This window comes from Monodon monoceros, unplaced genomic scaffold (genome assembly GCF_005190385.1).
Source record: "Monodon monoceros isolate NGI ecotype Baffin Bay Population unplaced genomic scaffold, NGI_Narwhal_1 Super_Scaffold_18, whole genome shotgun sequence".
In the NCBI taxonomy this organism is placed as follows: domain Eukaryota; kingdom Metazoa; phylum Chordata; class Mammalia; order Artiodactyla; family Monodontidae; genus Monodon; species Monodon monoceros.
In genome coordinates, this window is record NW_021703774.1 from 29,112,311 (window position 1) to 29,129,471 (window position 17,161).

Consider the following 17,161-nt stretch of genomic DNA (forward strand, 5'->3'; position numbering starts at 1 on the left):
GACAGCTCCTGCAGAGGAATACTCAGTGGCTCCTTTAACAGCGGGAGCCCTCCCATTCTGCCTACCTCACACCGCAGCTTAGAACCAGATCTGAGGGCTTCTATACCAACTGGGGAGCAGACCCTGCCCCTGACAGGGCTGTGACAACCAAAGAACAAAGAGGAGGCCCCAACCAATATCCAGCACAGGCTCTGGTCACCACAACACCAATTACACCCCCTACCAAGGGGATAATGGCCAGCACACACTGAGGAAAGATGTGGTAGACATCCATACTAAAAAAAGACCTTGCACCAAAAATATTAGACTCACACAGGCTACACAGGGACACTCCCACATAAAAAGAGCCCTTCAAGACCACAGTAGATAACAGTTTCTCCTAATTCATAGGGTCAGAGAAATATAAGTAAAATGAAGAAGTAGAGGAACCACTCCCAATTAAAAGAACAAGATAATTGCCTTGAAAGGACAAACAATGAAACAGATCTTTCCAGTCTCCTAGACCCTGAGTTCAAAAAAGAGATGATAAAAATATTGAAGGAATTAAGAAAGGCTATTGATAGAAATGCAGATCACTGTAACAAGGAACTAGAAACTCTAAAGAGGAGCCAATCAAAATTAGACAACTCAATTGTCAAGATGAAAACCAAGCTAAAGGCAATAAATAGCAAAGTAAATAACGCAGCAGAATGCCTAAGTGAGCTGGAAGATAGAATAATGTAAATCACCTAATCAGAACAGCAGACAGAGAGACAAATAAAAAAAAATGAAAGCAATATACAAGACCTATGGGATAATATAAAGCAAGCCAATCTACCCATAATAGGGATCCCAGAAGCTGAAGAAAAAGGGGATCAAAAATGTATTTGAAGAATTTATGGCTAGAAACAGATGTCCAGGTACAGCCGCACAGAGGGTCCCAAACAAGATGAACTCAAACAAACCTACATCAAGATACATTAAAATTAAAATGGTAAAAGTTAAAGATAAAGAGAGGGTTCTAAAGGCAGCAAGAGAAAAACAAAGAGTTACTTACAAGGGAACTCCCATAAGGCTATCAGCTGATTTCTCCACAGAAACTTTGCAGGCCAGAAAGGAGGGGCAAGATATATTCAACGTCCTGAAAGGAAAAAACCTGAAACTTAGGACACTCTACCCACCAAGATTATCATTTAGAATAGAAGGAAGAATAAAGAATTTCTCAGACTAGCAAAAACTAAAAGAATATACAATACTAAACCTATCCTAAAAGAAATATTGAAAGGTCTTCCTAAATAGAAAAGAAGCAAGAACCTATAGGAAAGAGAAAATCACAATAGGATAAGCAAGTATATAAAAGGATTGAAGATCACTTAAGTAAGCCAGTATAGATTAAAAAAAATTTTTTTTAATTTTGTGAAAGCAATTATAACTACAATGAAGAGCAAAAGGATAAACATGAAGATGTAAAAGAGGATATCAAAATCATAAAAAGTGGGGGAGGGTCATAAGAAAATGTTTTTTTAGAATGTGTTTGAGTTTATGTGACTACAAGTCTAAAGCAAGTAGATATAGTAATGGGTTAATATACTTGAAAACCAAGGTAACCACAAATAAAAAACATACAATAGATTCACAAAACCCAAAAAGAAGAGAACAGAAGCATAATACAAAAGAAAATCATTAAACCACAAAAGGAAAAACAAAAAGTTAAAGAAGGAGCAAAGAAGAAATACAAAATCAACTGGAAAACAAGTTTAAAATAGCAATAAATACACATCTATCAATAATTACATTAAATGTCAATGGACTAAATGCTCTGATCAAAAGGAATAGAGAGGAAGATTGGATAACAAAACAAGAGCCTACAATATGCTGCCTACAAGAGATCTACTTTAGGGCAAAGGACACACATAGATTGAAAGTGAGGGGATGGAAAAAGGTATTTCATGCAAATGGAAATGATGAGAAAGTGGGGGTAGCAATATCATATCAGACAAAAAGACTTCAAAACAAAGACCATAAAGATAAAGAAGGACACTATATAATAATAAAAGGATTAATAAAGAAGAGCATGTTACACTTATTAACACATATGCACCCCATGTAGGAGCACCTAAATACACAAACCAAATACTAAGAGACATAAAGGGAGAAACTGATGGGAATACAATAGAAGTAGGAGAATTTAACACCCCACTGGCATCAACAGAGATCTTCCAGACAGAAAATCAATAAGGCAACAGAGATCCTAAACATATCCTAAATAAAATAGATCCTAAATGTATCCTAAATACAATAGAACAGTTAGATTAATTGATATTTTCAGGACATTACATCCCAAAAAACCCAGAATACACATTCTTCTCAAGGGCACATGGAACATTCTCTAGGACAGACAACATACTAGGGCACAAAGCAAGCCTCTAGAAATTTAAGAGGTTGGAAATTATTTCAAGCATCTTTTCTGATCACAACAGCATGAAACTAGAAACGAACCACAGAATGAGAAATAAGAAAAAATGATTACATGGAGACTAAGCAACATGTTATTTAAAAAACCAATGGGTCAACATTGAAATCAAACAGAAAATTTTAAAATACCTTGAGACAAATGACAATGAAAACACATCCATACAAAACCTAAGGGATGCAGTAAAAGTAGCCCTAAGAGGGAAGTTCATAGTGATACAGGTCTTCCTCAAAAAATGAGAAAAATCTCAAACAACCTAACCTACCACCTAAAAGAAGTAGAGAAAAAAAACAAACAAAACCTAAAGTCAGCACAAGGAAGGAAATAATAAAGATCAGAGAGGAAATAAGTAAAGTAAAGATTAAAAATACAATAGAAAAAAAATCAATGAAACCAAGAGCTGGTTTTTTGAAAGGATAAACAAAATCAACAAACCTCTGGCCAGACTAAATAAGAAGAAAAGAGAGAGGACCCAAGTAAACAAGATAAGAAATGAAAGAGGAGAAATAACAACTGATACTGTAGAACTACAAATAACCATAAGAGAATACAATGAATAATTATATGCCAAAACATTGGACAGCCTAGAAGAAATGGACAAGTTTCTGGAAACATCAGCCCACCAAAACTGAATCAAGAAGAAAGAGACAATTTGAACAGACCTACCACTAGAAGTAAAACAGAACCTGTAATTTTAAAATTCTATGCAAACAAAAGTCCAGGACCGGATGGCTTTACTGGGGAATTCTACCAAACATACAAAGAAGAATTTATACCCATCCTTCTCAAACTCTTCCAAAAGATTGAAGAGGAGGGAACATTCCCACTGTCATTCTATGAAGCCTCCACTCTGATACCAAAACCAAACAAAGACACTACCAAAAAAGAAAATTACAGGCAAATATCTTTGATGAACATAGATGCAAAATCCTCAATAAAATATTAGCAAACCAAATCCAACAACGCATAGAAAAGATCATACACCATGATCAAGTTGGATTCATCCCAGGGTCACAAGGATGATTTGACATATGCAAATCAATCAGTGTGATACATCAATAAAAGAAAAGACAAAAACCACATGATCATCTCAATAAATGCAGAAAAAACATTTGATAAAATTCAACATTGATTAATGATAAAAACTCTCACCAAAGTAGATATAGAGGGAACATATCTCAGCATAATAAAAATTGTTTATGACAAATCCACAGCCAACATAATACTCAATGGTGAAAAGCTGAAAGCTTTCCCACTAAAATCTGGAACAAGACAAGGATGCCCACTCTCACCTCTTCTATTCTACGTGGTATTAGAAATTCTAGCCACAGAAATCAGACAAGGAAAAGAAAGAAAATGTATCCAAATTGGAAGGGAAGAGGTAAAATTGTCATTACAGGCAGATGACATGATACCATATATAGAAAATCCTAAAGACGCTACACAAAAACTATTAGAACTGATAAATGAATTCAGCAAAGTAGCAGGGTACAAGATTAATATACAGAAGTCTGTTCCATTTCTTTACACTAACAATGAAATATCAGAAACAGAAAGTAAAAAAAAATCAATTCCTTTTAAAATTGCATCAAAAAAATAAAATACTTAGGAATAAACCTGATCAGGTTGGTGAAAGACTTATATGCTAAGACCTAAAAAACTGTAATAAAGGAAATTGAAGATGATTCAAAGAAATGGAAAGATATACCATGCTCTTGGATTGGAAGAATTAATATAGTTTTTATGGCCATACTACCCAAAGTAATCTACAGATTTAAGGCAACCCTTATCAAATTATCCAAGACATTTTTCAGAGAATCCTAAAGTTTATATGGAACCATAAGAGACCCAGAATTGCCAAAGCAATCCTGAGGAGAAAGAACAAAGTTGGAGGCATAACCTTCCCAGACTTCAGATAATACTACAAAGCTACAGTAATCAAAATAGCGTTGTATTGGCACAAAAACAGTTGTATGGATCAATGAAACAGAATAGAGAGCGCAGAAATAAACCCTCACACAATTAATTAATTGGTCAATTAGTCTTTGACAAAGGAGGCAAGAATATACAATGGAGAAAACACAGTCTCTTCAGCAATTGGTGTTGGGAAAGCTGGACAGCCGCATGGAACTCAATGAAGTTAGAACACTCTCTCACACCATATACAAAAATAAACTCAAAATGGCTTAAAGACTTAAATATAAGACATGATACTGTAAAACTCTTAAAAGAGAACATAGGCAAGACATTCTCTGACATAAGTCATAGCAACGTTTTCTTGGGTCAGTCTCCCAGAGCAAAAGAAATAAAAGCAAAAGCAAACAAATGGGACCTAATCACACTTATAAGTTTTTGCACAACAAAGGAAATGATAAACAAAATGAAAAGACAACCTACGGATTAGGAGAAAATATTTGCATATGATGTGACTGACAAGGGCTTAATTTCCAAAGTATACAAACAGCTCATACAGCTCAATATCAAAAAAACAAACAACCCAATCAAATACTGGGCAGAAGACCTAAATAGACAATTCTTCAAAGAAGACGTACAGATGGCCAACAGGCACATGAAAAGATGCTCAACAATGCTAATTATTAGAGAAATGCAAATCAAAACTACAATGAGGTATCACTTCACACTGGTCAGAATGGCCATCATCAAAACGTCTACAAATAATAAATGCTGGAGAGGGTGTGGAGAAGAAAAGAGAACCCTCCTATACTGTTGATGGGAATGTAAATTGATACAGCCACTATGGAGAACAGTTTGGAGGTTCCTTAAAAACTAAAAATAGAGTTACCATATCATCCAGCAATGCAGCAATACACACACACACACACACACACACACACACACACACACACACAATGGAATATTACTCAGCCATAAAAATGAAATAACATTTGCAGCAACATGGATGGACCTAGAGATTATCATGTTAAGTGAAGTAAACCAGACAGAGAATGACAAATATTTTGATAGCACTTACATGTGGAATCTAAAAAAATGATACAAGTGAACTTATTTACAAAACAGAAACAGACTCACAGGCATAGAAAATAAACTTATGGTTACCAAATGGGAAGTGGTGGAGGGATCAATTAGCAGTTTCAGATTAGGAGATACATGCTACTATATATAAAATAGATAAAACAAGATCTTTCTGTATAGCACTGGGAACCATATTCAATATCTTGTAATAAACTATAATGGAAAAGAGTCTGAAAATGAACATATATATATACATATCTATATATATCTGAATCAGTTTGCTATACACCAGAAAACTAACACAACAATGTAAATCAACTATACTTGTATTCTAAAAAATTACTGTAAAACTATTGACTTTAGCTATAAAAATACCCTGCTATGTAGCTTTTTGGGCTCCTCTGACTCTGGATTTTGTAGGTATGGGCTCTGATCAAAATGACCTAGGTCTCTTATCCCACCTAGCAACATTATTCTATTCTATTTATTTAATTATATTCTGGAATAAAATATTTCCTTTGATCTGTCAGAATGTTAAGTATTTTCATTTGCTTTCACTTAAAATTTTCAAACAATACAAATGATTACATTAGATCAGGGCCATCCTTGAGGTGTGCGAGCACTAGCAAATATTTTTTGTGTGGTTTTGTAAACAACTTGGCAAAAAAATGTCAGAAAATGGATGGGTGAGAACAAGTGCCTGGGCTGCACAGGAACCAAGCTCAAGGCTCAGGGGTGAATTTTTTTTTTTTAACATTCTTTTTAAAAATTAATTATTTAACTTATTTATTTATTTATTTGGCTGTGCCAGGTCTTAGTTGCAGCATGCAGGACCTTTAGTTGTGGCATGAAAGATCTTTAGTTGCAGCATTTGAACTCTTAGTTGTGGCATGTGCACTCTAGTTCCCTCACCAGGGATCGAACCCAGGCCCCCTGCATTGGGAGTGCAGAATCTTAGACACTGGACCACGAGGGAAGTCCCTCAGGGGTGAATTCTTAATAGTCAAGCCCTGAACTTACACTTTACCCTGTCAGACTTGCATGAGAGTCACTCAAAAGCAAGGTATAAGCATCAGCTGGTGACCATCTCACACAATTCCACAAAATTGGCTGGTATTCCACAATAAAGCCAATGGAAACTATCTGTTCTCATGTCATCCTCCTGGAACCAGAGCCCAACCCTGGGCCAGTCTGGGATGACTCATATACACAAATCCTGGAGTTCCTTGGAGCATCTGGTCAACCCCAAGGGGAGAGCAGTTGAGGGTTGGAGAGCACCTTGGAATCTGGTCTGCATCTGTGGCACCTTGTTGCAATGGCACTGCCAGCTCCAGCTGGTCCCAGCCAACAGAGGGGAGTCAGAAATTAAGGAGGACACTTCAAAGTACAGGGCTTCTTGAGGTGTGGGTCCTATAATGCAGGGCAGGGGTCCCACTTGCCTGGGTTTAAGGATTATACTCTGAGTCTTTACTTTCCACTTAAAAATTCTATTTCTGATTTTTAAAATAATTACCTATATATTAAGGAATATTTACAAATTACAAAATATTTCCAGGAATCCCACCACTAAATATTAATCATTCATATTCATTTGACTATTAAGTGGCTACTCTATGCCAGGCACTGTGCTGGGAGCTATGAATAGAACTGCATACAAGATAGGCACAGTCCCTATCTCCATGAGCTTATACTCTAGCATGTTGGTTGTATTTTTAATTACTAATTAAATTTTTTTCAATTAGATAATTCATTTACATAGTTCAGATTCAAGAGGTACAAAAGAGTAGACAACAAAATATTCCTTTTTAGGGCAATGAAAATACTTTGTATGACATTATAATGAATTTATTCTTTATACATTTCTTCAAGCCCATAGAATGTACAACACTTGTATCTATGTGAGAAAATGGATTTTAGCTGAACTTATTGTGGTAATCATTCCACAATATATATAAATCAAACCATCTTGCTGTATGCCTTAAACTTATATAGTGATGTATGTCAGTTATTTCTCAATAAAACTGGGAAAAAAAAAGAAAAAAAAGAATGTACAATATCAAGAGTGAACCCCAAGGTAAACTATGGACTTTTGGTAATTAAAATGTGCCAATGCAATTCATCCATGGTTAAAAAAAAAAAAAGTACCTGTTGGATGAGTGAGTATATGGGAAATCTTTATACTTTCAATTTTGTTGTAAATCTAAAACTTCTTTAAAAAAATAGTCTTAAAAGAATTTCCTGTCTTCACTCATTTTTTCTCCCTGAAGGCCATCAAAATTATATGTATATAATAAAATACATCCCAAAGTATGCATATTCCTTCCCACCACTTTTATTTAAAGCAAAGAGTAGCATAGAAAATACAAACCACTTAATACATATGTATCTAGGTTTTTTCATGTAAAATATACCTTCGAGATTATTCCATATGAGTTCCTAAGGAGTTTTCCCTTTCTATCTTATAGTTGCATAATACTGAGCCAAATATTGTCAATTATTTAACAAGGTCTCCCTGATGGATGTTTTATTTTCCACACTATGCTGCATCAGTAAATTTCACATATTGCAAATCTGTGAGCTTACCACAAAATACCCTTACCAATGGAATTGTTGCATCAAAAGGTGTGTGCATTTATAATTTTGATAGGTATTGCCAAATTGTTTTCAATGGAGTTTGTACCAAATAACATTCCAGCCAGCAATGGATGAGAGTCTTGATGGCTGGTGACACTGATGTATTCCCTTTCAGGCTTAGTTTTCTTAACCACCTTCAGATCATATGGCACACACAGTTTGATTTTTTTCCTTTGTAAAACTATTTTATTCTCCAAGTAGAAAGAAGTGATCTATTCTTTCCAAAAAAGTGATCTACTATTTCCATCATACCCTTTTCCATGTTTCATGCATAGTTGGCACCACCCAAGGTTATAAAAAGCTGAGCCATATTATAGTTTCCTTTTATATTTTATTTTCCTGTTTCTAGAACTTAGTAAGTCCAAATATTTAGTAAGCAGGATTTAGCCAGGTAACCAATCATATTTACACTGGAAACAATGAGGCCATGTTCAGAGCCAGGCCACTTATCTTTGCATTAGATGGAGGGAAATAGCAGAAGTCAGCAGCAGGGCAACAGCAAAACAGTGAGGGATAGTGCTTCTGCTTGTGCTAGATAGATCATTTCCCATGATTACGGTGATCTAGGATGTGAAGTGTGAGAAAAGAGAGATGTTTAAAATGCAGTGATAAGCACTTTTTACTTAGCTTTGCTCAAATCTGTTCACACACACACACATTCTAAGAAAACAAAGCTGCTTTCATTTTATTTTTTAAATACAAAATATTCAAGAATACCACTCATCCATAAATACTTTCCTAAATTTTAAAAATTGTGTACTGTTTGTAATTTACTTTTCCTCATCTAATGTATCAAAATAATTTTATCATGCCATTAAATAGTCTTCTCCAGCATTTTTAATAGCTGCAATGTATCCATCATAGGGTGAACACATATTTATTTAACCAATCCTCTAACGTTTTAATGTTTGGAGTAGGATTTTGTTTTTTATTTTAGAAGCTGTGACATCAGCATATTACCTGGGACAAATGGATCATTTTCCTATAAGATTTTCCTATAAGATTTCCCATAACAATATCTTATGAAAATATTTTTAGGTTTCTTATTATTTGCAAGGGACAGCTTTATATGCATTATGGGAAGCAGAGCTAAACCATTCATAAAAGAATTGTATTCTGTTTAGAAATCCAGATTATTTACAAATTTAACAAGATAATTAACATACAAGGCAGTGTGGGCTCTGTCCCAATGAATGATACAGTCAATAAGAGAAAGGATTAAGAAGGAGAGATTACTGGATTACTGGGTTTCAGTGTGTCAGGAAAGGCTATATGTAGACAGTGATACTCAACCTGTACAGTGACTCATCTGGGCCTCACCCCCAGAGATCCTGGTTACACTGGCCTGGGTGGGGCTCACACATATGCATTTTAATAGCCATCATGAGGACCACTGGTGTAGAAGATGTACGAATCTTGAAGGATAGGTAGATTCACATAGAAAAAACTAGGGTGCTGGATATTATAAATGGGCAGAGAAGGTTGTGAAGATCTATATAAACAATGGACAGAGATGAGAAATATTCATGCAGAAATATAGACTCTTGGAATTTAGAACTGGGAGGAACACAAAGACAGTCAAATCACTCTGCTCACATACCTTTCTAGTTCCCTTTAGATGACCCAATAGTTCACAGGAACTTTTACCTACAGAATCTTATCTGACTTTCATACTTACTCTGTGGGGTAGGAAGAGATGATCAACCCTGTGTTACAGTTGAGGAAACCCCAACAATTCTTGGCCAAAGACTAATATTGGACTCTGCACAGACTTAGTAGAAGTGAGAAAAAGAGTAGAAAGATAATTAGGGGAATTTCCATTTTCCATGATGGCAGGCTATGTTATTTGGGCCATATTTCTACTGAAGACAACTTAAAATGATATAGTATGAAAAAAACTTAAAAGTTATTGAAGAGTTAACTTTTTCAAAATTATTGAAGAGATAACTTCTTTAAAAGTTATTGAAAAGAAAGCTCAAAATTAAGAAGTCAAGAAACAAGAAGGAGGTGGCAGGCCACAGTTCACTCTTGCCTGGGGCATTTGCAGATCCGGCTGGAAACAGTGGAGAAATTGAGCTGAGACTCAAAAGGGCAGACTGAACCAGAGTATACCTGCTTCCCTTATTTTTTTTTTGCTTCCCTTTTCTTATTTCCCTTCAAGTGAGAGGAGTTTGGGGTGGAGTGGGGAAAGAGAACTTGAGTTTGGAAAATGAATGCTGACCTTATGAATCCTTGCAGCTCAAGTTAACACTATCAGGCACTAAAATATATTTACTTTTAAATGGTTACAGATTCTTGGTATACAGGTGCTTGGCATTTGCAAATGCGAAGCCTCTCTGGAGGAAAGAATGTTTATCCTCAGCCTCTGGAAAATTTCACAAATAAACTTTCAAGGGGAAAATGTAGCACAAAATCAAAGATAAATTACCACAACAAGGAAATAAAGTGCAATGAATAGAAAAACCAGTATAAACTAGCCCCCAAAGACCTCAAATGCTAGAAAGAGATTTTTAATGATAATTATGTATAAAAATTTTGACAAGCTTAAAAATATCTTCAGGGAACAGGAAACTGTAACAAGTGGAATAATAGATTTGTAAAAGAACCAAATAAAGCTTCTACACATGAAAAAATAAAATAACCCAAATTAACATTTCAGTAAAGTGGGTTTTAGAGTAGATTGAACACAGAAGAGAAAATGATAGACCTGGAAGATAGGTCAGAAGATATTATATAGAATGAGAGAGAGAGAAATATAGAAACTAAGGAAGAGAGGATAAGAGACTTCAGGGCAGAGTAAGAAGGTTCCAGAAGGAGAGAGAGCATTGGCAGAGGCTGTATTTGAAAGGATTATGTTTGAGAGTTCTCCAGAAAGGTGAACCGTATCAATCTACAGATTCAAGAAGCTTAATGAACTCCAAGGAAGATAAACAAAAAGAAAACCATAACTAAACACATCACAGTAAAACTGCAGATAATCAAAGAGAAAGAGAATATTTTAAAAACATACACCCAGAGAGAGAGAGAGAGAGATTACCTTCAAAGTAGCCAAAGTCAGATTGATAGTTAACTTCATTAGCAAAAAATAGAAACCAAAAGAATATGGAAGGACTTCATTAATTCATTGAAAGAAAATAATTGCAAACCTAAAATTCTATGCTGAATAGAAACATGTATAAAGAATGAAGATAAAATAAACACATTTTCAGATCAAGAAAAAAAGAGAGTTCATCACCAGCAAACATCAATAAATTAAATGATAAAAAGAAGTGATACACATATGGATATGAATGAATTCTGCATCAGGCAGCAAAATTTGTCCTCTAGTTACCACTCCTTCTCTGTTTTTCTCTTCCTGCTTTTCAACATCCTATAAAAAAATGTCTTGTGTAAAACATCTCTGCTTGTAATATCTAGAGGGGTTCCTGTTTTCTGCTCTGCTTCATGATTTTCTGCTGTTCTTTCTCAGTTCTTCTCCATGTGCCACTTCCTGGACCACCTTGGCTTCCTCAGGATCCAGGCCCTTCAGCTACATCTTCAGTCTCTCCCTCTCATTCTCACTCTTCCACTCCCTGATCTCCAAACAGTGTTTGCAGTTCTGACTCTCATATTCTGTGACACAGAGGAGTGTCTGGCCACTCTAAAAGGTCACTGGTGTCCTCCTCACACAGTGGACGAGCCAGGTATTTTTGGACTGAGAGGATATAAAAAAATGTCCCCGGTGATCTTTGGTTTTCCCTAAAACAAACCTTATTCAGGATAAAGCTATTGGGATATGCTGCAGGTATTATCCCCAATTTGGGGGCATGGTCTGTGAGAGATACCACCCAGTAGCTAGTTGGCACCTTGCCTCCCTCTCAGGCCTGAGCTGTGGCGAACGATGGAAGTACTATGTTTGGGGTGGTGCCAGAGTCCAGTGACTCCATGAACTCGTCCATTTTTGGAGTCTGGCTAATGTACTGCCTTCCAATGAAGCACACAGAGCTCCCTGATGCCAGCAGCACTCTCATCTCCATTCCAAACCTTCTCCATCCCCCCAGCTTCTCATCTCTTTATGCCCTCTTAGAAGCTTCTTCTAGAACATCATACCTCTAGGATACAAGTCTAACTTTGTCACTCTCTTCCTTAAAATCTTTCATTTACCTAGATGGGATTAGTATCTTTAGTAACTTCAGGACATTAACCTTTACATAAAGGATATTAAAAACTTCCAATAACTTTCTTTCTTAGGCAGAGTGAGCTTTCTAACATGGAACCTGAGCCATGGCACTCCAGACCTTAGAAGCATATACCATCCCTTCCACTCTTCTCAGGATAAAATTCACTCTTAACTGTCCCTCAAGGCCCTCACCTCCTATCCAGCCTCATATGGCACTGTTCCTTACGTGTTCCACTCACTCTCAAAGTTCCAGCCACACTGGAATGATTTTAGTTCTTCAAATATTCCATCCTGTTTTCTGTACCTAGAATATCTTTCCTTCTCTTCTTGGTCTAATTCTTTCTCATCATATATTTGCTTCAACATCACATCCTCCAGGAATTATTCCTGGACTCCAAATTTGAGTGGATGCTATAGGTACTTATCTAGAGCACCGTATCCCCTTATCACACTGCACTGTAATGTGCTGGCCCGTTGTGAGCATACAATAGAAACCTGTTTCATGAAATAAAGTTTAATATATGTATTTTACTATGCACCTATCATATGTAACTCTCTAGCACTGACATGACAACATCAAGCTTTTACAAGGCACCATTTATATATGTATATATATGTATATATAATATATATTAGCTAATATGTGTGTACATATTTGTACACACATATTAGCTAATATCTATATCTATCTATCTATCTATCTACCTATCTATCTATCTATCTATGCAGCTTAGTTAAGCACTATATTTGGCAGATACTTACTCTAAAGCAGAGAGACTTTCTGGGTTATGGTATACCATATTGGGGTATAGATCACAAGAGCAAGGACCAAACCTCTGCGCACTTCATAAGGAAAGAGGTAATTATTTCAGCCCAAATACCCATACTGACCAAGTGGCTACAGTAAAGGTGGAGAGCCACAAGGCCATTCTTCCTCGAGTCCAGCAGGAGACAGAGTGAAGCTGGAAGGCTAGAGCCAGCCACAATCACCACTGGCCCAGGGAGGCAGAGGGCCAAAGGCAGGCAGAGAAGAAAGGGTGAAAGTGAAGAAACATGCATTTATTGGTGAAAAATAAATCACAGAAAACATAGGATGTGGTTGGTGGAGGAGTAGGCTAGGTGTGCTTTTTAAAAGTATGTGGTTGATGAAATATGGCCACAGATTCTGAATTGAAGTATTTTCCGTCAAGAGGTGCTCTTTCCCCCGCCGCCTTAATCTGGGCTTTACCAAAGAATGTGGCAGAAATGACGCTAGGCAGGTGTCCAGAGCCAGAGCTACAAGAGGACTTGCATTTTCCCCTTTGCCCCCTTGGAATGCAGCCCTGAAGCCCCCATTTGAGGAGCTGACCTAGCTTTCTGAGGATAAGAGGCAAAGTGAGTGGTCCAAGCCACCCACAAATAGCCAGAACCAAAGGCTGGGCCTGGTGACAGCGGAGGGCAGCTCTTCTCAGAACTTCCAGCTTCGGATCCTCCAGCTGAGTGAGTGAGTCCAGGTGAAAACAGCAGAGGAACCTCCAACCAATCCACAGAATCATGGGAATTTCCATGATTTCTCCATGGAAATAATAAAGCCTTGTTTTATGTCACTGAAACTTAAAGTGGTTTGTCATGCAGCAATAGTGAACAACAAAGTTGTGTTTTGTGTCCTTTTTCTTCTTGGTGGTAAAGGCCTGAATGGAAAATAAAACAAAAGAAATTGACGGGAGGGAACATCAAAAACAGGCTGAGAATAGAAGAAATAGTTCCTGAGGAATCTTCTCTTGAATCTTCCTACTTCTACCCTCTGTATTCCCACCCCTCTAGTCATTTCTACCTCCATTCTGGTGGCTAATGGATACTTTTCATTGTTGTTATTTTTAGTTTAATTGAATGTAATGTAATCACCTAAAATAATAGTTTAGTTTAATTTGGTTTAATGTTACAGTGTTCATTGTTCAAGAGAAATTGGCCCAGATTATTCTGTGGGGGTGGTAAAGAAATGGTCAAATGAAATAACTGAAGACTGGGTATAAATGAAAGCAAGACTCATTAGAGACTCCAGGGTCTAGAGAAAGGACTAAAAGAAAGTAGCTACCAATAAATTATTTGGTGAACCTTTATTATGTGCCCATTGTAAACAGAGCAACTGCTGAAAACATCCTGCTCCAACCAGAAAAGCCAAAACATGTAGGGAAGCAGCATCAGGAAAAATACTGGAAATCAAAACATCACAGCTCACTTTCCTGCAAAGTGTACAAGCTCTCCCCCAGATCTATGCAGGGCTGGCTTCTCCTGTGGACTCATTTCAATTGTCACTCCTCAGCGAGGTCTCCCTGACCACCAAGGTAAGGTATCTCCCCATCTCTGTCCCAGGACCCTGTCTCCTGGCCTTCATACCACTTATAATGCTTCTCTGTGTTTTCTTTCTTCCCTCACTGGAGAGAGCTGCATGAGGCTGAGCCCTTATTTGTCTTGTTTGCTGCTGTAGCTCCAGCTCTTTGAAGCGCCTGGCACACAAGAGATGCTTAATCAATGTTTACTCACCATAAGTGAATAAAAAACAAAAAAAAACAAATTAATAAAGGGAAACTTCACTAAAATGGAGTCAGGAGGCCAGAGGGGGAGCTCTCACTCAATGTCAATACAGATCCCAACAGAAAGAGATGGTATCTTGCATCTCCTGCAGGAAGTGACGCTACTATCACCAGCAAGATTTTCTTCTCGCAACAGCTCAGCCAATGAAAGACGGTCACAACTCAGACAATATTTGTTCATAACAACCCCTCCTAACTTCGCCTTCTCCTCTATAAAAGACTTCCCTCTCCTTTGTTTTACCAGACTTGCATGTGGTTTGCCATAGTCGCACGTCCCAAACTACAATTCTTTGCTGCTCAGGAATAAACCCATTTTGCTGTTAAAAAAAAAAAATTATCCTTTTTCATGAAATTACTTTTTCCTTCTCCAAACCCAGTTCAGACTGCACTCCCCTGGAAGCTCTCCCTCCTTTGGGCTCCCCCACGCTCCCCGTTAACTATTTTTATGTGACCAAGCTCCTCCGCAGTTCTGTGTTCACAACTCTGTCTCCCATGCGGGGTAGTAAGCAAGTGTAACTCAGCTTCAATTCAAGCACTACTAGGTCCTCACCAAGTGAAGAAAGGAAGACTGGTAGAGGGGATAAGCCAGTCTACGCCAGTCTGCCTGATTTCAAAACCTGGTTTTGCTGCTTGCTAGTTGTTAGGTGAGTTTCTTGACCTTTCTCTGACCCAATTTCCTCATCCTTAAAATGGGAGTAATAATACTTAACAGATAAAATGATTATGAGGACTTAATACATGTAGAGTGCATTGAACAATGCCTGGCCCATAATAAGGATTTTTTTTTAACATCATTAACTTGGAATCTTTATTCTTGATGATTTTGTAATAGGCTTACCCTTAGTTTGGTTAAGCAAACTCTCATTTGGCTATGAGAACTCATTCAAATTTGCTAGAGAAACTATGATGATAAAATTATACAGCAATCTGGGAAAAATACCCATGAAATAACACAACTTTTTGTAAAACTGTCAGGTTTCAATTCCAGTAACCCATAAGACAGGGCTTAAAGCCTGTTCATAATCACATCATTCCAAAATGAGGAGCTATTGCCAGAAACGTTTTATGGGGTGGAAAAAGGAATAAAAGATGGTCAGTGCTGATAAATACTGGTTTAATGATACAGTGCTCTTCACAGACGGCTACAGAGACTGTAAACTATTATCCAGAAACATACAACCATACAACACAGACCACTTAGCCAGACCTAAATTAAACTGGCTTCTTGTAACTACCCTGTAAACACTACAGCCCTTCCTCCATCCAAAAATGACCCTAATCTTACATGAAAACAGTTACTGTAGGGGAATCAGAAACCCAGCTTTGTGGCCAAAAGTAAAAACCAAAGGAAAAATAGCAATTCAGTGGTTAGCTGGTGAAAGCGGGAAACCTGGTGCCCTTCACTGCGCTGCTTTGCTCTTCTTACTCTGGCTCTTTTTCAGCCCATCCATGTTAGCTCTCAATAGGTTTGAACAAGCCATCTGAAACGTATTCACTTCTTTGGAGCTCACCACAGTGCTGATCTTTTTCCCATCAGTAGCTCTTAACAGACACTTGTTTTCTGAGGGCTCAAAGCCCTCCACAGAACCCTTCCTTGGAATGGGTTTAGTTCGACCATCATACTTCTTCAGGGTGATGCACACGCTGCCCGACAACCGGCGCTTCTGGAAGAGCCTGGTCAGCTCCGTCAGGAACTGCTCTCTCTCCAGAAGCACCATCCTGGTGCTGCTGGCTCCACTCTGTCAGCATAAGCCCCAAGCCCCATAATAAGGATTTAAACACAATTCATTATTTAAAAAATTCTATTGCAAGGAAAACTAATCATTTAAATTATTTGAAACTGAGCAGTAACAATTTTGGCATAAATCTGTGTGGCATAGACAGACTAAAAGAATATAAGGGGAAATAACCGAGTCAAGTGAATGCTGTGGAAATAACAGTAATCTCTTTAATGACACAGATAAGACCTGCTTCCCCTCTGTGCCCATCCCCCCACCATCTCCACCATGAGGCAGTTCACACTGGTTGCATTAAGCTCCACGGAGACTATCCACACATCTCAGGTTCTCCATGCCCGAGCATACACGTGACTCCTGCCCACAACAGGGAGATCAAACCCCTCAAGGGACTCTAGCCTGGTTTCCACCAGAGGAGACGCTTAAAATACCTCCCCAGCTCATTGCACAAGTTAACCACTTAGAAAAGACTTACTATTTACAAAATTCTCAAGAGCCACCAAAGAGCACGAGCACAAAAAGCAAACAGGGCAGGCATTGCCTCACTGTCATGGTTGGTGCTGATCACTGCAGGGCGTCCTTGCCCCCTGGACCATCACTGCACACACAGAAA

The 17,161-nt window shown here is 37.6% G+C and overlaps 1 protein-coding gene across 1 annotated transcript; it reads right to left on the reverse strand.

Moving 5' to 3' along the window:
• Positions 1–16,212: 16,212 nt before the first annotated feature.
• LOC114897793 (signal recognition particle 14 kDa protein-like) lies at positions 16,213–16,530 on the reverse strand. The gene has a single exon (XM_029226862.1). The coding sequence runs from the start codon at positions 16,528–16,530 to the stop codon at positions 16,213–16,215; it is 318 nt and encodes a 105-aa protein (XP_029082695.1).
• Between the last annotated feature and the right edge of the window lie 631 nt (positions 16,531–17,161).